Source organism: Lonchura striata, chromosome 11 (assembly GCF_050655825.1).
Source record: "Lonchura striata isolate lonStrDom1 chromosome 11, ASM5065582v1, whole genome shotgun sequence".
Classification (NCBI taxonomy): Eukaryota; Metazoa; Chordata; class Aves; order Passeriformes; family Estrildidae; genus Lonchura; species Lonchura striata.
This window is the reverse complement of record NC_140713.1, coordinates 23922572-23942714: the sequence shown is the minus strand read 5'-3', so window position 1 is coordinate 23942714 and position 20143 is coordinate 23922572. Positions and strand designations below refer to the sequence as shown.

Sequence of the window (20143 nt, the reverse complement as noted above, 5' to 3'; positions counted from 1 at the left end):
ATCCCCCAGGCTTTATGGAGAGGCTTAAAGCACCTCTGGCTCAGAAACTTGGATGTGGGGCTGAGAAAAGAAAGGCTGGCTGGATTTGAGGCCGGGCTTGAAGAGCAAGCAGCTTGAGGAAAATTTTGGGTGGTGGCAAGAAGCCGAGAAATCCCCCCCGAGGAGCTCCATCAATGGCAGGCACCTCCCATCAGAGCCACCCTGTAACCCCCGGGGTGGAGCTGTCCCTGCCCTGAGGATGTGGCTGCAGACTGGCCCCATGTCCCGGGGGGTGCAGGGCTGGGACCCCCAGATGTGCAGGGTCTCACAGGAGCCTCCCTGTGCTGCTGGCCCCTGCTGAGCGGGGAGTTAATCCCCAGCCAGGAGAAGCTGCCCAGCTTTGCATCCTCACTGGAATGAGGTGCCAGGGCCCTGCAATCCCCCAGGTGACAAATGCCACCGGATCACGCAGCACTCAGCAAACCCGGGGGCTTTAGGGAGCTCAGGGTGGGGGGGACTGAGGATGTGGGGTGTGGGTGAGAGCAGAGGGGGGAAAAAAACGACTCACATTTAGAAGGGAAAGGATTAACAAAATAATTCAGCCCTCAAAGATGTGGGGATGATGCAAACATCTCCCTGGGGAGTGGCATTCCAGAGGGAGCAGAGCCTGAGACAGCTGCCACTCATGTCTTGGGTTCCATGAAATGGGTGCAGCTTTGGGAAGGGGTCCCTGGGGACGGGTCCCATCCCTGCAGCATTCCCCTGGCTCCCAGGAGACTCATTTCCAGGTGCCCAGGTGATGAATCTGGAGGTGTGGGATAGCTCTGCTAATAACCAGGCATGAAATTCTCCTCCTCCGCCCTGCAGGTTTGCTGCCCTGGTGAAATATAGCACAGGGAAAACATAAAAGTCCCATTTCCAGCTCCATAATATTTCCTGCCAAAACAAAGTAAAATGTGCCGCCTTAAATTTTCTGCAAAATTCTTTTGAGGTTATTTTTTTCCCTAAATTAAGCCATACTAATTATTTTCAGCCACTTTATCTCCACTCTGCAACACACCAGGAGGGTGCAGGCGGCGAGCATTTTAAGCCTCCATAAACAAAAGAGTAGTTTGGAAAATAATTCTATCAATTAATCAAATTAATCCTGCAGTTTTAGTTACAAGCCCCGAGTGGCGAGGATCCCAGCCGGCGGTGCCGAGCTATCTCTCCCTGACAGCGGCTCCGTGTTGTGATTGCGGCAGTAATTAAAGCCGGGAATGCACCGCCTTTGTGTGCTCCCGCCCCGGCCCAGCGGGGCCGCGGAGGTCAGCTCGAGGACAGAGCGGGACGAGAGAACCGGGCCTTCATCAGCATCCTCATCAACCGCCATCATCGTCACCAGCAGCAGAAGCACCGTCATCATCAATCGCCGCCATCATCATCATCAGCAGCATCATTATCAATCGTCATCATCATCACCAGCAGCAGCAGCATCATCAGCATCATCAATTGCCATCATCATCATCATCAACCGCCATCATCGTCACCAGCAGCAGAAGCACCATCATCATCAATCACCATCATCATCACCAGCAGCAGCATCATCATCAGCATCATCATCATCATCATCATCATCATCATCATCATCATCATCATCAATTGCCATCATCATAACCAGCAGCAGCATCATCAATCACCATCATCATCAATCACCATCATCATCATCAATCGCCATCATCATCATCATCATCATCATCATCATCATCAATCGCCATCATCACCAGCATCAGCATCATCATCATCATCAATCGCCATCATCATCACCATCATCATCATCATCATCATCATCATCATCAACAATCGCCATCATCATCATCAATCACCATTATCATCATCATCATCAATTGCCATCACCATCACCAGCAGCATCGCCATCACCAACACCATCATCATCAAATGGGGATGAGCAAAATGATATCTCACTATCATCATCATCATCATCAATCATCATCATCATCATCAATTTGGGATGAGCAAATTGAGCTGTCACCATCACCGTCACCATCACCATCACCATCACCATCACCATCACCATCACCATCACCATCACCATCAAAAATGGGGAATGGTTAAACTGGGCCATTATCATCACCATCACCAACACCATCATCATCTCCATCACCATCACCGTTACCACCTTCACCACAAATTGCTGACCAAACTGGGCCATCAACACCTGGTGATGACCAAAGCAGGTAACCCCATCACCATCACAAAGTGATGACGACCAAACTGGACCAGCACGATCGCCATCTGATGATGATCAGATCAGGCTGTTGCCACTGCCAGTTGGTGGTGACCAAACTGGGCTGTGACAATCGCCAGCTCTGCCGTCACCATCACCAGATGATGACCACCAAACCAGGCCACCACCACCACCACCACTTTGGATTTTTCCCCTCAGGGACAAAACTCTCCTGCCATGAGCAGCACTCGGATGAGATCTGTGAGGAAGAGGAGCTGCAGGAACATCTTCACCGTTGAGAAGCTCCAACACATTGAGGTGACAGCAGTGGCACCAAGGTCCTCCTCATCCCCCTTACAGAGGACACCTCAAACATCCCACAAACATCAGGCAGACAGGGAATTTCTGTGAAAATATTGGAATATATTTGAAAAGATTAATCATGGATGACTTTACAGTACCACCCCATATTTTTATCTCATACTTTATTTAACAATATTAAAGAGGCACTTTAAAAGCACACGGACAACATCATAAAACGGCGTTTCCTGCTCTCTCTCTGCTTCTCTGGACAAAATATCAAAATAAAAACTTTTGACAGAACACATTGCACCCAAGGTAAATTACCTACAATAGTTTTTTATACAATACAAAGAATTGTAAAGATACATATTAACAGAATAAAGCCTCTTTTTTTTTTTTTTTTCCCTTTTAACTCTAAAACAAAACAAAAAAATCATTGCAGGACAGACGCAAAGTACTCTGACTGTTCATATCACATCAGTGCATTACTTCACCTCCTTGACTTGGGAGTATTTCAATAAAATCTTTCCATGTCCTCATTTGCACCTGAGATTTCTTTCTGGACCCAAAAGTTCGGTTGTAGAACGTGCTCGTTTAATGTGACGTAACCTTTTCCACACTATGGAGTACCAGCACAGAGGAGCTTTTTCCCTAAAGTTGTGTTTTTTCCCCTAAAGTTGTATTTTTCCTAAAGTTGCATTTTTTCCCTAAGCTGTATTTCCCCCCCTAAAGTTAATTTTTCTCCCTAAAGCTGAATGCTTTCCCCCTCGAGTTGGCTTTTTTTTTTTTTAATTCTCTTTTCCTGCTCTGTTTTTTGGGCAGATAATCGCTTCTTCCTACCAATTCCCCTTTTATTTCTTTCAATCAAGGAAGTCTGTATTCACATTACAAATGAAGAATAGCACCAGTAACTGCATAGTACAAGCGGATACCTATAGAGCCACTACGTCAATACAGTAAGAGAGTTTAGAAGTGATACCGTTGAGGGCACTCGGACAGTACCGGCTTTTGCTGCGGTAAATTGGCACAGTTTTCTTGTTGCACAAAAAAAAAAAAAAAAAAATCCACAAACAAAAAGAAAAAAACCACACGCGCACACACTCACACACAAAAAAAACCCCAAACCCTAAAAAACCCTAAAAAATCAGAGTTTGTCACAAGTGTCAAGGTGCAGTTTGCTTGTGGGGACGCCTCTCCTCCAGTCCCATCGTCTACAGTGGTCAAAGAGTGGCAGCATCCTCTGGAGGGCTCCGACAGCCCCAGAACCCCAGAGCTGGGTCGTTCTTCTCTTGACGATGTAGAAACAAAATTCTTAGGGATGGCTGTCAAAATATAGGACACTTGGGTCTTAATTTAATTTTTTAATTGTATCATCGCTTAGGCCAGCTCCCAATTAAATGAATTGTACGGGATTATTTGTGCAAAATCTTCCAAAAAAAAAAAAAATTTGCTTTCTACAGTGTACTGCACCTTATGAATAAGACGTCTACGGAATGAAGTTCATCTCTTCAAGTACTTTGTACAAAGATAACACAGACACAGACTCAAAAGGGTCTGAGATTTGCAAGTATCCTTATAACCTCAGCACTTCTGCAATAAAGCAATTGCTCTCGACGATTCAGTCTGCCCAAAGCGATTACAATTTCAGTTCATGAAAATCATCAGCAACATCAAAGTTCTAGCATTTGCATGATAAATCAGGTGAATTAAAGTAGATTAGTAGACACAAAGCAAACTATTTCACAGAGGCTGCAGTGCAAGTTCATTTAAGCTAGACAGAGAAATCATGCTACACAAACGAATTTAATGCTTTGATAATTTTTCCCTTGCAAACCCCATGAAAGCAGCTGAGGATCACCATAAGTCACTTCCATAAATTATTCTGAAGTATCTCTTCTTAAAGGAATTTTAAAGCTGGTTAATTTTTGCCCAAAGAGTTGGCTGAGCAGGTTGTTCTGGGACTCAGCGCTGCGGTAGCTGGCCGGGCCGGCCGCCTTGGCCCCACGGGCGGCGCGGGGGCCGTGCCAGGAGCCGCGCGGGGATGGCGCCGGCCCCTTGGCCAGCACTTGGTGGAGGCTCTTGCCCAGAATGGCCTTCCTGCGCTTCACGTCCCCGTTGGCGTGGCGGAGCTCCCCTTTCTTCTGGTTGTAAGGGTCCAGGACCACCTTCTTCAGCTGGGGGCCCGTCCTGGGCTTGGGCGCCAGCTTGGTGCAGTGCGTGTCCCTCCTGCCGGGGGACAGGGCGGGCGCCTCGGCGTTGCTCCAGCTGCCACGTTTGAGCTCAGCGGTGCTCTCGCTCCTGCCCGGGCACGGTGGCCGGGCTTTCTTCTTCTTCCCGTCTCCTTCCATGTTCTCCCGCGAGCCGGAGCTGCTGCGGTGGCTCAAGGACTTGTGTTCTTTCCTCCTCTTGGGGTGAAGCTTGCTGGTGGCTCTGCCTGGCTCCGCGTGGCCGTGTCTCGTGGTGTTGCTGGCCACCTCATCTCTGGGCTGGTGGCCGCTGGACTTGCCTGGGTTGCCGCCCTGGTCCTTGGCGTTAGCGCTACTGTCCTTAGCCTCAGGCACGGATTTCTCCTTCCCTGAGATGGGCTGACCCTCCTCGGGGCTGCCCACACTGGGAGCAGCCTCGCTGCCCACGATCTTCTTTGGTGGCACTGAATCTTTGGAAGCTCTGCTGAGCGTGGGCGAAGCTGTCCTGTCCTTTCGGGGCAGGGGCTGGTGGGGCTGGTGGGCACCTTCTGGAGACACCGGTTTGGCTGCACCTTCCCAGGCAGAGGCATCACTGGCACTGGGGCTGCCCCATTTGTGGGTGTCCGTGGCTTGTGGAGGCTCTGCCTCAGGGGTAGGAAGCTCTGAGATCTTCTTGGCAAGCTGGAGAAAGGGGATCCCTGCCATGGCGTTGGTGTCTGCGCCGGGATCCTCCAGGATACAGGCCCTGTATTCATCTTTGCTGCCTGTGCTTGTTTTATGGGCAGCAGCACAGCCACGTTTCTGCGTCAGGAGGGGAGGGGACAGTTTTTGGTTGGTGGCATGGTGACAAGCCAGACCAGCAAGGTCCATGGGAAACTCAGGCGAGTCCAAGAAAGGAAGCGGCTTCCCATCAAAGGCTCCTTTCTCCAGCTCCTCGATGGACAGGCCAGCGATGTGGCCGAGCTCGGGGCTGCCTGCAGCAGCTGGTGGCAGAGGTGGGGACAGGCAGGGTGGCGGTGGCAAGGGGTCAAATGGGGACTTCTCCATGTCTGCTAGGAGCTCAGAGATGTCACCCACCAGGACTTCTGCTTTCACGGAGGGCTGGGGTGCTCCCAGGTCACCAGGTGCTGTTGGGAAGGAGTCAGTGGGAACCTGCAGGCTGGGGTTCCCAGCTTCTACCAGCTGAAGGTCACTCGTGGGGCCTAGATGGACCGGTGACCTGTGTGGGATTGAGCTGCCATGGTGAGCCACCTTCCGCTTCTTGCTCGGTGGCATTCCCTCCCGGAGAGATCCGTCCTCTCTCACCTTCTCCCTGCCCTCCCTGCAGGCAGCTCCAGGCCTCATGACCCCTCGGAATTTGAAAGTCTTGCTGCTGCCCGCCAGGTGCTTCTCCATGTGCCGGTCGTACTGCTCCTTCTTGGAGAAGGTGTAGTTGCACATGCTGCAGATGAAGGACTTCTTGATGACGTGCATGACGTCGGCGCAGAGCTCGCAGGCGTACAGGGTGGTGTGCTTGATCTCCTGCTCCTCCACCACGCCATGCTCCTGGCTCAGGTGGCTCCGGAGCTCTTTGGTCTCCTGGTAGAACATGGGGCACTTGTGGCACAAGTAAATCTTCTGCAAGCTGTGCACCACCAAGTGCCGCTGGAGCTTGAAGGGTTTGGGGAACTGCTTGCCACAGTGATGGCAGTCCCGGGAAGGATCCTTGCAGTCTGGGTGCATGGGGACAGATTTTGGGGTGCTTTCGCTTTTTGCCGTGTGCTCTGGAGATGGGCTGGAGGATGCTTTGGAGGAGCTGGGTGCAGGAGGCTTCACTTTGACACCGCTTTCCAAGGGGTCTGTCACCACCTTCTCCTGCTCAAGGGGCAGCTCCTTGGGGCTCTTGCTCTCTCTGCTGACCCCGTGCCGGCTGCTGGCGTCGCCGTGCCGGGAGGACCTGCTGGGTTTCCGACACATGATGGTGTTGAGGAAGTGGGTGACGGCGGCGTTGTCCTCGAAGCAGCCCGGCAGGCCCATCGCCGACTTCTGCGCCTGCCCCTTGCGCGCGAACTGGGTGGCGTGCTCCCGCAGGTGCTCGTTGTACATCCAGACGTCGGAGATCTCCTTCAGGCACATCCCGCACGCCCACAGCCCAGCTTTGTTCCTGGTGTGCTTCTCCTTCAGGTGGTCCCGGAGCTGCTCCCGGGAACTGAATTTGCGCTGCACACACATGTAGCAGGTGGGAGGAGGGGAAGGGTTGTGGGAGAGCTTGTGGAAGTCCAGCTCCCCCAGCGTCAGGAACCACTGGAAGCAGACTTTGCATTTGTACTGCTTGTCTTTGGTTTTGATGGTTATGTCCCCGCGGCTTTTCCCCAATTTCCCATCTTCCAGCTTGCTCCTGTGCTTGCCCGACTTTGGCTTCAAACTCACAGCGTTGTCCTCGCCATGGCCAGGAAGATCCTCGCAAGGGCTGAAGAAGCACACGTCTCTCATTTTCAGCTTTGCATTGAGCATCTCAATGTCGATGGTGTGAAATTCGGGGGAGTCCGAATCCCCGTTATCTTTGGCATTGTAGGACTCCTCTGCCAGGTCGGGGGGCTCGGGGGTCACTTCTTGGAGGGAGTGCTCATCCTCAAGGTCCATCAGAGGCTCAAACATGTCCTCGGCAGAGAGGCTTTCCCCCTCCTTCTCCAGACTGCCCCAGATGTTCAAGCTGGGGACGTTGTCCCCGTGGCTGTTTTGGCACAAGAAGGTCAGCATGTTGTCCTCCAGATCAATGTCCTCCTTCCCTCGGTCGGTCTCCTCCTGGTCCAACCTCAGCTCGATGCTTTTAGACCCATCTGCAGCAGCATCTCCGCTCTTTGCCTTGCTGCCATGGCACATGTTCAGCATCAGGGCGTCGTCAACGGAGATGGTCTCGTACTCGCAGGGGTCCTCCCTGGTGACACAGAAGGAGCTGGTGTCGCTGAGGTCAGAAGCCAGGCGGATGGTGAAGAGGTCCATGGCCCCTGCTGGTTGCGGGCTGACCTCGGGGACAGGTTTGGGTTTCTTGCTGCGCTTCCCATACACCCGCGTGCACTTCCTCCGGACAAACTGCTCATCCCTGGGGAACAGCTGGGAGAAGGTGGAATCGTCGTCGAAAAAGCTCTGGAGGTCTGAGGTGGCCGTGCTGTCCCCGCAGTGCTCCCTGCCTGGTGGCACATCTGCCTTCACCCACCGCTTTGGATCTGCAGGAGGAGGGCTGGTCCCCGGTGTGGTCTGCCCAGAAACATGCCCAGAAACATTTTGGGTGGTTCCCAAATCACGGTTCTCTAGCAGCAAAGCCCCTTCGCCAGGAGCTGTGGGACCCTGCAGGGAACCACTCCAGGTCCTGGTGTCACTGCCTGCCACAGGACTGTCCCCTGTCCCAGCATGCATGTCCTCTGTGCCATCAGCACCACGATGCTGCTCTGTGCCCACCTTGCCCCATCCCTTCACCACTTGCTCCACAAACCCGCTGATCCATTTTTTGCAAGCCTGCGTGTCTTCCACTGCATCTGGATCTTCCACCTCCCCAGGACAGCTGCCCGTGGCCGTCTCCTTGCTGACCATCTCCTTTAGAGACCCCATCCTGCTGCCCAGGTCTTCCTCAAGCTCGGCTGCACAAGAGGACTCTTTGGCTTTTTGGGGGTGCTGGGCTGTGCTGGTCCTGTTGTGCTCCTCTGAGGAGATGCCACCATCTGGCTCGTGCAAGCCCCCCATGATCCCGGGCAGGCTGGAGCTGAGGGCAGCAGGACCTGTGCTCTTCTCCTGCTCACAGGGACCATCGGGCTCATTCCTGCTGGGAAACACCTTCGTTCTCCTTTGCCTCACTTTCCTGTTGGGCTGCTTCTCAGAACTGCTGTTCTCCTCACCAAGATCTTTGCTTTGGCTCCTTCTGCCCTTTTCCCCTTTCCTGACCTTCCATCCCGAATCCGGCTTCCCAGACGCTGCCTCTCCCGATCCCCTCATCTCTGGGTGCACGCCCTTTGCCTTCACCTCCCTCTGCAGGACGTGTGTGCGGCGCAGCTCCTGGGACATCTCCAAGGAGATCACGCTGAGGTCGCTGAGCACTCTGCTGACCACCTCCTGCATCTGCGTGCTGGGCTCTTTCTCCAGCTCTGGGAGTATTTTCTTGGGAATGCGTTCAACGGTGGAGGTCAGCGCCTGTGAGCTGCAGGTTTTGTCTTTGACCGACGCCTTCAGGCTCCTCCTGGGCACCTTTGGGGCTGCTTTTGATGTCCTGCGTGCAGGAATCAGAGGGGACCTGGGAGTCTTGCTGGGCTGTGGCAAACCACCGTTCTTCACCTGGTGCTTGACAGCTTTGTGCCTGGTCAGGCCGGGCTTGGAGCGGAAAGTGGCTGAGCAAATGTCACAAGTCACCAGGAGTCCACTGGGCTTTTTTCCTTTGTGGAGTTCATTTTGGGATGGGTCTGGAGTACCGCTGGGTGTGTAGTCCTCTCCTTGGCCCGCACTGTTTAACACACAACCCCCAGCTTCTGCAGCCCCATGGCTTTTGGATTTCTCCCCTTTTAAACACTTCCCTTCACTCTCTGTAGTTTTGGAAAGAACAAGTCTCACCTCTGCTGCCCCTGAAAACTCATGGCCATTTAATTCAGCAGGACCAAGATCTCCAATCCTTGTAAAACCTCTGCTGATGGCAGCTGACACATCCTGAACAGCAAAACCATTGCACAAAGCCTCTGGTTCACTTTGATGCTTATTCCCGACACGGGAACAGTTTTCAAGCTTGTTCTCCTGGTTCAGGCTGGCCTCCCTTCCTTCCACGAGCAGAAGATCCTCTCTGGGCTGGGTTGGATAGTCCTGGGTTTCTGGAGGGGTGGAGTTAACAACTGTGTCTGTGATGGCACATCCTTGGTTTTCTTTAAAATCCGGCAGCACAGCACCGGTGTTTTTGGGGACCTCCTTCCCAACTCCCTTTTGGTGGAAAGGCGGCGAGCAGGGAAGAGAACAGTCTTTCTCAGGAGGCTTCTGGGGACCACCCATCTCCATGGCAGAGCCCACCAGAGCATCACCGTGCAGCAGAGCGCAGGGTCTCACTGTCCCCTCTCTTCCAGGCGATCCATAGCTGCCCAAAACACCATCAGGGAGGTGATGAGGATGCTCCTCAGCCGCTTCCATCGGCACAGCCCCGCAGTGATGCAGCGAGGGAGGGAAGGCAGGTGTCCCTTCCCATGTCCCTTGCTGTGCTGGGCTCACGGTGTGGTGGATGTGATGGCTGCTGGCCTCGGGAAAACAACTCTTTGTGACGAATGAACTTGGTGTGGCAGGCAGGGGGGAGCTGTATTCCTTCTCATCCGGGAGCTGAGTGCCTAAACTGGGGACCTGTCCCCCCTCGGTCCCACTGCTCCGCAAGCATTTGAGGTCGGAATATTTGGCTGGTGAGAGCAGGCTGGCTGGAGATTCACCTGTGTAATCACAGCCATCGAGGGACAACTTGCCGTTCCCTTCTCTGGGAACATCTGCACCAACCGTGCTGGCTTTTATCTCCGTCCCCAAGCTGTGATCCTGGTGGAGATCCCCCTCAGAGGGGCCAAAGGGGCCGACAGGGCTGGTGGGAGCACTGCCTGGGTGCTGTGCCCCCTTCCCCACCCAACTCCTTTCCAGCCTCTCTCCCTCTTCTCTGCCCAGCATTTCTTCCTGGAGCAAAGCACGGCTGGGGTGGGCTTGCTCGTGTTTCCTAAATGCCAAGGTCATTGTGTTGTTATCTCCCTCCTGCTCTTCCCTGAGCTGATCAGCTTTCCTTCCCTGCCCTGGCAGCGAGGTCGCCGCGGTGCTGTTGGGTGGTGAGAGGTCATTACGCTCCTGGGAAACACCATCTGCAGGGATATTAATGTCCCTCAGCCCCGGGGCTTCATTTGCTAAGTGCTGCAGCTCTGTTACATGATTTTGCAGCTCCGGCTTTGCCGACGTGGATTGTTTTGCACGGTAAGAGCTCTCTGCGTCCAACGCCTCCAGCTGCTCGCATCCACTGGGACAGAGCACCTCTTTCCCTGGAGCAGTGATATTTCCAGGGCTGCTTCCAGTGGGGAGATCCCCTTCCCCTTGGGTCTGATCTTCTCCTTCCAAGGCACCGCTGCTCCTCTCCTGGTGCTCTGTCGGGACGTGGCTGGTGGCACAGGGGTGGCTGGGAGCCAGCAGCCCGGGGAAGCACGGCATCAACAGCTCCTCCTCGTTGTTCTTCACCGTCCGGGCGACGAAGAGCTGGAGCTGCTGCAGGGGGTTGGCAGAGGTCTCCTGGGGTGCCCCCATCATCTCCTGGGAAGGGTGGTTGCTCTCCTTGGGCACACTCAGCATCTCAAACAGCAGCACGTTGTGCTTGCTGGTTTTGTCACTGGCTCCAGGGCTTTGATAGGTGTTGGGACTCCTCTCCTCCGTCTCCTCCACCAGCGCAGGCCCATCACCACCCCCTTTGAGACCCACAGCATTTTTCACTGTTTGGGGGGGCTCAGTCCTGCTTAAGGTTTTCTCTTCTGTATCTGGGACCTCTTTGACATGAGGTGAAAAGGTGAGATCCAAGGCTGGGGTGGGACCCTGCTGAAACCCAAATTGGGGTTTAGGGTTTGGAAGATGGGCGTCAAACTCCTCCAGCTCTGCAGGATCCACGTCTGCTTTCCCTGGCACAGGGAAGCCCTTGGCATCACACTGGCACGGCAGGGATGGCAGGGATGGCAGGGGCTCTTTGGTTACTTCTGCTGCACCCATGGTCTCGGGGAACACGGAGCCGGTGACAACAGGAGGGCTTTTTGTCATGGGGCTGGCGTAGATGGGAGCCTCTGTTTGGTCAGTTGTGCTTGAGCCAGGCAGCCTGTTGGAAGAAAACCCATTTTCCATCTCCCTGAGGTCTCTTTCCTCGGTGGCTGCAGCTCCCTGGAGCTGCTCACTGCTGTCTTTGGAGCAGAAATGGTCTGTGGCCAGCGGGGCTGGGTCGCACATCCCGCTTTCCAGCGAGCCCAGCTCCAGCGGGCACGGCCAGGGCTCCCTGGGCCTCTCGTAGTCCTCACGGGCAGTCACCACGTCTGGCTTCTCCCCTGCCAGCCTCTCCCCAACGCAGAGGCTCGACCTGCCCAGCTCACCTGCCAAGAACAGCCCCTTCTCCTGGCCTGCCTCCGGCTCTCCCTGGGAGAGCACTGGGAACCGCTCGGCCTCCTGTGCCCGCAGGTGGGCAGCCACGGACGGCTCGGGTTTCTGGAGGCCGACCGACACCTCGGAGTCCAACTTGCTGGTCTGCAGTTGGCTTTCCAGCTCCGTGACCAAGCGCTTGATCTCCAGCTCGTCGTCTGAAATGTTGCCCATGAAGGTCGCGTTGTAATCCGCCATCCGGTCTGGCAGCGGCAGGGAGAGCTGGCTGCCGGGGACACCTCCTTCCTCGGGGAATTTCTTGGCTGGTGGCTTCTCCACGGAGAGGCTGTGGAACTGAGACATGTCTTCCGGCAGCATGGGAGCCACCTCCTCCATGAGGGACCATTCTTTCTCCGGCAGGAAGGGTGGGTAGGGCTGCTCGAAGGGCAGCGGCTTGCGGGGCGCGCTGCCGGGGCAGGGGAACGCCGCCGCGTACCCATCCTTGCCCTCGTAGGGATCGAACTCGGCGACGGGCAGCTCGCCGAATATCGACGACGAGTCAAAGCTGAGCGGGGAGGACACTTTGCCCTGCGGCATCTCCGTGGCGAAAGGGGAGATGCTGGAGTGTTTCTGCTCGAAGGAGCTGGCGCTGATGTCATCCCGGCACAGGTACATGTCATCCATGTGGGAGGAGCCCAGCGCTGGGGGCTTTGGGAACAGGTTGTCCTCGTAGTGACCGGGAAGGCCTTTGGGATCAAAAAACGCGTTGTCACCGCTGACGTACGGATCGGGCGTCTTGGCAGCCAGCACCATTCCCACTGCGTCCCCCCCGTAGGTGGGAGCAGGTGTGGGATAATCCTTGTGACTGTCACAGAGCCCCTGGCCCTTTGTGAATTTGATTCCCGCTTCCGAGCAGGAGGCACTCCCGCGGCCAGGACTCGATTTGTTACCGCTCTGGGGTGGGGCAATCACCTGCTCTGGGTGGTATTTCAGCCCTTCGCTTGGGAAAGGGGCAAACTGGTGCCTCTGGTGGTCCACGGAGAGCTCAGGAGAGCGCTGAGCCTGCAGGGTGGGCTCTCCTGCCTCACCCGGGAGCTTTGCTGCTCCTCTGGGCTCTTCCACCCCCTCCTTAGAGGAGAAGCTGGCAGGGCTCTGGCCTGGGCTGGCCATGCTGAGCGTTTGCCTTTCCTGGGGCTGCGGTGACGGCTCCTCCTTTGCACCGTCCATGGCAGCAGCATCTGGTTCAGTACTCGGCCGTGTCCTGGAGCCTGCCAGCAAAGGTTTGGCTGAACCAAACCTCCTGCTCCCCCTGGCAACGTCCTCTTTGCTCTCCTGGCTCGTCTTTGGGCTGCTGTGCAGGGGAGGGCTGAGGGGAGTCCTTGGCACACGGGCTGGGCTGCCTGAGCGCCTCCTCCTCTGGGTGCCACCCTTGTCACCAGCCCCACCAGCGCGGGGTGGGCTCGTGCCCATCTCTGTGGGCACGCTGTGGTTGCTGCCAGCAGATGAGTGGCTGCTCCTCCTTCGGGCTCTGGCAGCACAATCCTCTTTCTCAGCATCCTCCTGACTCGGGACATCCCCGTCCTCCTGTGCCTCCCTTTTCTGACTGTCCCTTTTCCGGCTGTAGCTCCAGGCTGGATCTTTCTCTCTGGCTCTCTCGCTTCTGCCCAGGCGTTTCTTGCTGAAGCTGTACTTGCTCCTCCCCACGAATCCCATGCCACGCTTCTTCCTGCCCCGGGGCTTGCTGCACTCTGCCCCCTCCTCATCCGAGTCGGACACGTAGTCGTATTCCTGCAGCCTGCCCTCCTTGGTGGCTGCCAGCGGCCTCTCGGTGCCCTGGGGCAGCTGGGCCTGCTTGCTGCTCTTCACCTGCAGCTTGTGGAGCTTGTTCTTCTGCTGCACGATCTTGTGGATGAGCTCCTTGCTCCACGTCCCGCTCCGGGGCTTCCGCTTCTTCATGTCCTTCATGGAGAACCGCGGTGGCTTGGAGCTCTTGCCGGCGATGCCTGGCCCCACCTCGCTCCTCATCGCAGGGTCTTGGCCGAGTCTCCTGGGATGCTTCTGGCTGGAGGTGCTGGCTGGTGGGATGCCGTTCTTCCTGCCTGCCCTCAGCCTGGCTGTCCTCTCTGCTCCCTCTGCCGCGGCGTCCGGCTCCTGCGGCGCCACCCTCCGTGCCGCCCTCCCTTTGTGAAGGTGCCGCTTTCCTGCCCCTCTCTTCGCCTGCTCCCCGCCTGGGTGGCCATCTTCACAAAAACAGCCAGCCTTGGCCTCTCCTGCTGCCTTCTCCTCCGCTGCCTGCTTGGATTTGCTCTCCGAGGCCGGGCCCTCCTTGGCCTTGTGGGCCATGCCCCCGGCAGCCGCCTTCACGCCCGGCAGCTCCTCGTCAGCGAACACGTCGATGAAGCTGCTGTCGATCTCCGGGTTGTCCGACTGGTAGCCCAGGCCGTTGAGGGCCTCGGTGATCAGGCTGTCCAGCTTGGCGTCGTCGATGTCCAGGTCGGAGGCGCTGAGCGGGAGGGAGCTGGCGGCCAGGCCGTGGAAGAGGCCGCCCTTCAGAGCATCCTCCTTGCCCTCGCTTTTGCCTTCCCCCTCCAGCAAGAAGTCGTCGCTCTTGTTTAACGCCAACAGATGTCCCTGGGGGTCTGGAGAGAGCGCCAGGCCGGGGGCTCTGGGAGGCTCAGCTGGGAGCGATTTCCGCCCCTCGGCTGCCCGGGGAGCGTCCCTGGGCTCTGCGGGCTGGGAGGCGCAGAACTGGCGGTGCTGCAGGAAGGAGGACAGGTTGCTGTAGTTCTGGTCGCATTGTCTGCAGGTCAGCAGCACGTCCAGCTGGTCCAGGCTGGCGCTGCTCAGGGAGGTGGCCAGCAGGTGGTGGGAGGAGTAGGGCGGCGGGGGCTGCTCCCCGTCCAGCCCGTCCGAGCATCCTTTGGCCGCCTCCCCGGAGGGTTTGTGGAACGGGCTGCCCGGGGCGCGTTTCAGGAGGCTGTCGTCTTTCAGAGCATCCGCAGGGAAGCTGAAGGACTTGACAGAGTCCGGGGGGTGGTAGTGAAGCGAGCTGGGACTCAGAACCTCGGAGGGGTGGAAGGCTTTGTTGGCATCCTTGGCGTGGCAGGGGTGCTGGAAGAAGGGCGACGGGGTCAGTGCTCCGGACATCTGGCTGTCCTCGAAGCCGGCGTTGAGTGGGCTGCTGGACATGGGGGACAGCGACGAGCAGGTGCTGCCACACGTGGGGTTGGGGACGGGGGACGGCAGCGGGGACTCACCAGGGGAGGCAGCTGCCAAGGCTGATGGTGGCAGGACCAGCCCTGAGCCTGCCGAGCTCCTTGAGGGAGGAGGAGGAGGAGGAGCTGCTTGAGCAATACTGTAGAACAGGGCTTTGCCTCTCGAGTCGCAGGCAGGAGACCCTGGTTCCTTCCCACTCTCAAAGGAAAAAGCTCCCGTCCCGCTGGGATCTCCCCTCTGCAGGCTCTCTCCCGATAGCAGCTTCTTGCTGTGATATCCCGGGGAATCGCTCATGGGGGGCCCTTTCTGGGCCTTCCCGCTGCCCTGCCAGTCCGACGTGCCCAGGGGGAAGGGGAGCTTCTGGCTGCTGATGTGTCTCGACAGCTCCAGCCTGTTGGCACCGGGCACTGCAGAAGGGAGGTGCATCTGCTGCCAAGGCAGCCTGGCATTTTTCTGCCTGTGCTGCCTCTGCTCGGGGCCAGACTGGCACTCGAATGAGAACTGGTTTCCAACAGGGTTTGAATAAGGTGCTGAATTCTGGTCCATGGGAGAAAACGCCTTCGTGGCACCTTCCCAAGCTTGCACAAGCCGGGGGTGGGTGGGTGCCGTAGTGGGAACGCTCGTCTCGAAAGGCACGGCTCCCGCGCCGCCGCTGCCCGCGGGGGAGCTGCAATAGGCCTTGCTCTGAAAGTGCACTTGGGACAGCGAGTTGGGTGCCACGGTCCTTCTCAGGGCGCTGCTCTGCACCAGCAGCCGCGGGCCGGGGACGCCCTCCTTGGCCGAGCCTTGCCTCTTCCCCACTGGCTTTGGCCCGGCAGGCGAGTGTAAACTAGACGGAAAAACAGCTTGGTTTTCTTGGAAAGTGCTTGGGTTTTGGTCGATAGCACCAGACGACGGGAGAGCACCAGTGGGGTCGGCGGCACGCTCGGCCCTGCCCTTGCAGCAGGGCAAGGGGCCGCGGTGCAGCGCCGGCGGCGGGTGCAGGAAGGCCGGCGGCGGCGGAGGGGGCACGGGCAGCCCGTACAGCCTCCCCTCGGGGGCCACGCTCTCGTAGGGACCCCCAGCCCCGAGTGGCTCCTCCGGCCACTCTCTGGGGGACGAGTGGAAGGCGAAGGCACCGGGAGGCAGCTGGGCGGCGGCGGCGATTCCCACCTCCAGGTACTCCTGGGCGGCCGCGCTGCCGCGGAGCGGCTCCTTGCCCGCCTCGTGCCGCAGCTGGCAGGGGAACGGGCACGGCAAAGCCCCCAGGCCGTGCACGGCGGCTTTGCCGGCCTCGCAGAAAGAGCTGGCCTTCTGCACCGAGATCCCGTAGGTAGCACCGGCGAAGCTCTTCTCCGGGGAAGGCCAGGCCTCGGCCCGGCTTGCCTGGAACTCTAAATAATGTAGCTGCCCGTGGGTGCCGGGGCTCTTGAGGGGGATGCCGGCGGCGGGGGGCTGCCCCTTGGGGCCGAGGGAGGGTCCGGGCTGTGAGGTATAACTGGTGGGGGTCCGGCCGCCGGCAGGCTCGGGGAAGCAGCGGCCGAAGCCGATTTCCTGCGGCCGGAGCTCGGCGTCGCGCTGGGCGATGCCGGGCACGTGGAAGCGGTGGCTGCCGGCCGCGGGGCTCGCCTCCGGCTCCTTCGGGGGCGTCACCTTCTGCTGCGGGTAGGCGATGCCGATGGTGGGGCTGGGCCGTGTGCCGGCGATGCTGAGCCGGTAGAGCTGCTGCTGGCCCCGCTCGCCCTTCCCCGAGCGCCGGCTGCGCTCCCGGGCTCGCCCCTTCCCCGGCGGGGACAGGGGGCTGCCCTTGACCTCTCCCCAGGTGCTGTCATTGCCGCCGAACTTGGGCTTGCACTGCAGCGATTTGAAGTCGATCCTCCCCGCTTGCTGCGGCCGGATCACGGCTTCCCGCTGGCTGTGGGGCTCCTTGTCCTTGGGGCCGGGGAAAGGGGGTGTCCCCTCCCCGCCCAGCACCCTCCCATCCTTGTCCCCGCAGCCAAAGTCCTTGTCGGGCTCTTTGGGGCCGGCCTCAGTATCGCCGATGGTGTAAACATGCTGGCTCTCTCCAGTCATGATACCGAGGAGGGGACAAGGCTACAGAGCCCCGCTGTCCCGTCCCGCTGCCAGCTGCCGTGCCCCGCTCACGGGCATGGTCCTCCGCCGATGGGCACCGGCGCGGGCAGAGGGGCAGCAGCGCCCCGGGGCCGGGCTGCGGGCGGGTCCCGAGGGCCGGCGGGGCTCTGCCGCATCCTTCAGACCTGCAGCCAACAGGAGAGAAGAGGGGAAGGCTGGGGGTCAGTCAGGGAAGGGGCACGGCAAAGATTTTGGGCCCTTTTCTTGGGCTGCGGTTGGAGGAGGGGGCATCGCAATCCCCCCTCCCCCGGGGTGAAGCGCTGCAGCTTCGGGCTCTTCAAAGGATGCTCGGAGCTCTTCACCTCCGGCCAAAGCTGCTGAGGAAGCACTTTTCTGCCTCCCGGGAAAGCTATTTCTGGGTTACTTCTTAGCAACATAAGCAGAAAAAGATGACAGAAGAGCTCCACCTACGGATTAGTGGGAAGGGCTGTCGGGATGGGCTGGGAGAGGCAATCCTGGGAAGGGCTCGCTGTCCCCGTGTCCTCCTGCTCCGTGTCCCCAGGTCCCCGCTGCTGGAGGGAAGATGAAGGGAAAGGTTTTTTTCCCCCTGGAGCTGCCCCTCACCGCTCTGAAATCCTCGGAGAAAGGATTTCACCACCCTCCCTGCGAACTGCCCTGGAAATTTTAGATGTTATGAAGGAGGCAAACGCAGAAAAGCTGAGTCCCGAATTTCCCAGTTGATTTTACAACCCAGACCTCGGGGCGTTGGATACGGAGCACAAGTCAAGCGCAGCCTTTTAAAAGGCGCCACCAGGATTTTATATGAAGGAGGTTTTAATAAAAAGAAGGGTAAAGTTTTGCTTTAAAGAGTATTTTTTTTTTTTTTTTTGCTGTTGTTTTTAAGGAGAAGTCTGCTGGAAACAGTGAGGGTTTTTTCCTCCTGCCTCGCTGGAAATGTTTCTTTACCGTCTGCTGCAGTGGGTCAAGGCACGGCACTGCTGGCAGGGGGTGAGGAGCAGGAAATTCAGTTTATTCCTCTCCTTCTGGGTGTAATTCCCACAAATCCTAACCCCACCGGGTTCGCCCATCCTGCCCTGGAGTGACCTGAGCAGAGAAGATTTTTCCAAGGAAAAGGGCAGCACCCTGCATCTCTCCAGGAGCCCACCTCTCCATTCCCACCTGGAATCTGCCGGGATGAGCACCCAGCACCCCAAACGCTGCATTAACAACAACATTCGGGATATTGTTATTAATATAATAATATATTATTATTAATACTATATTATTAATAAAAAATAAATAAAATAAAAACCCGGGAGGGGCGGCTGCATCCCCCCAGCTGCTGCAGGGATGCAGCAGCGCTGCCCTGGCCGCTCGGAGCTGCCAGGCCTGAATTCCTCCCCAATTTCACACCCTGCCGAGTGAAACGGATCCGGGCCCGATAGGGTGGGAGCCGAGCGTGCCGGCTCCGCGGCCAAAGCTCACACGCGGCCCTTTGGCACAAAGGGCTCTGCTGGGAAAACAATGCCCCACTTATGTCTCAGCCACCACAACCCCAGAGCCCGCTCGCTGCTGTTTAAATTTGCAAAGGCTCCTTGCCAAGATAAAATACCCAAGGCCAGCGCTCGCTACATTATCACAGTCGGGCTTTTCAGCCGCATAAAGGAGCCTTTTTTTGTTGTTGTTGTTGCTGTTTTTGCGAGGGAAAGGCTGGCCGGTGTGGCTGGAGAGCGGCAGGATTTGCACGGCAAGGGTTGAGAGGGGGGCCAGGAGACACAAACATCCTGCTGCCTGCGCTGGCAGAGGTTTGGGCATGGGGACAGCAGCGCTGGTGGCACGCGGGACCGTGCCACTGCTGATGGCACCCACGTCCTGCCGGCGGTGGCAGAGCCTGGGCAGGAAATGGGGGTGGATTTACCCCACGCAAATCACGGATGGTGCACGGGGAGAAGGGCAAGGTGGCAATTAGGGATTTGTTCGCCAAAATCTCCCTGCCAGGGCTTGGGGGTCGTCTCTTCCTGCCTGGGGGTCCCTCCTGCTGGGGCTGTGGCCACGGGGCATGGCTCTGAGGTGGCCCAGCAGCCCCGGGAGCCGGGAAATGCGGGGCCTCATGCGGCTCCGATGGGGTAATCGATAAGGAGGGCTGGGCGTGTTGATTTAAAGCGATACTGCCCAGGCAGCTCCCGCGGGTCTGCCACAGGCACGGTTCACCCCCCGTGGGATGGGGAATCCAGGAAAAAAGGAAAATTGGGACTATTCCCTCCGGCTTTTACAGCCCCAGCCTGCCCTCAGCACCAGGCTCCTCCATGAGTTACCACTGGCATCGCTCCTTGGATTTTGACATTTCAGCTCCTGGAAGAGGAGGTGGAAAGGGATGGAACGGAGGCAAAGGGGGTTTGGCTTTTTAAAAACCCGCCGCGATTATTGCCAGGCTGGCTGGCTGCGGGCAGAGCCGTGCCCACCTGCATTGCTGCGCCTTGCCGGGGGCTCGGAGCATCCTCCCTCTGCTGGGGCCTCCTGCAGCCCCTGGGGGACAGGGGACACGGCCAGCAGCGGTGGCAGCAGCCTGGCTGGCACCGAGAGCCGTGCCTGGCACTCTCTCGGCGGGGCAGGTCCCGTCCTGCCGGGAGCCCAGCGTGCCAGGCGCGCTGTGATTTTGTGATTCACCGCCCGGTGCCCGCGGGGCAGGGCTGAGCTGAGGGTCCCCGGGCACCCCAGAGCTTCCCAATCCCCCCACACCCGGGGGAACACAGCACCCCCAGCTCCTTCCCGAGGCAGAAAAGCTGAGATCCCACCCGCGGCTGATGCCCCGCAGGGACCACACCGTGGGGAGGGCACCGCCAGGTGGGCAGGGCAGCGCCAGGGGAAGGATGTGCCCAGGGAAAAGCCCCACAGAACGGTTTGTGTGGGCAGGAAAAAGCCAAATATCCCCCGAGGAAAGGGCGGCCCCGGCTGTGGCAGAGGGAGTGAAGGAGCCCTTCCCATGGCAGGCATGGGGGGCACGGCCCCGGCGGGGTCCGGCAGAGCCGGGCTCAGAGCCGGGCACAGAGCGGGGCACAGAGCCGGGCACAGAGCCGGGCACAGAGCCGGGCACAGAGCC

The 20143-nt window shown here is 58.1% G+C and overlaps 1 protein-coding gene across 1 annotated transcript; it reads right to left on the bottom strand.

The window, feature by feature from the left end:
- Positions 1-2608: 2608 nt before the first annotated feature.
- Positions 2609-20119, bottom strand: ZNF469 (zinc finger protein 469). Its single transcript, XM_031505896.3, has one exon. The coding sequence runs from the start codon at positions 17041-17043 to the stop codon at positions 4387-4389; it is 12657 nt and encodes a 4218-aa protein (XP_031361756.2). The 5' UTR covers positions 17044-20119; the 3' UTR covers positions 2609-4386.
- Positions 20120-20143: the final 24 nt, after the last annotated feature.

What these genes read in the sequence shown, in the direction of transcription:
- ZNF469 (XM_031505896.3), bottom strand. Translation starts at nt 17,043, where the DNA reads ATGACTGGAGAGAGCCAGCATGTTTACACCATCGGCGATACTGAGGCC.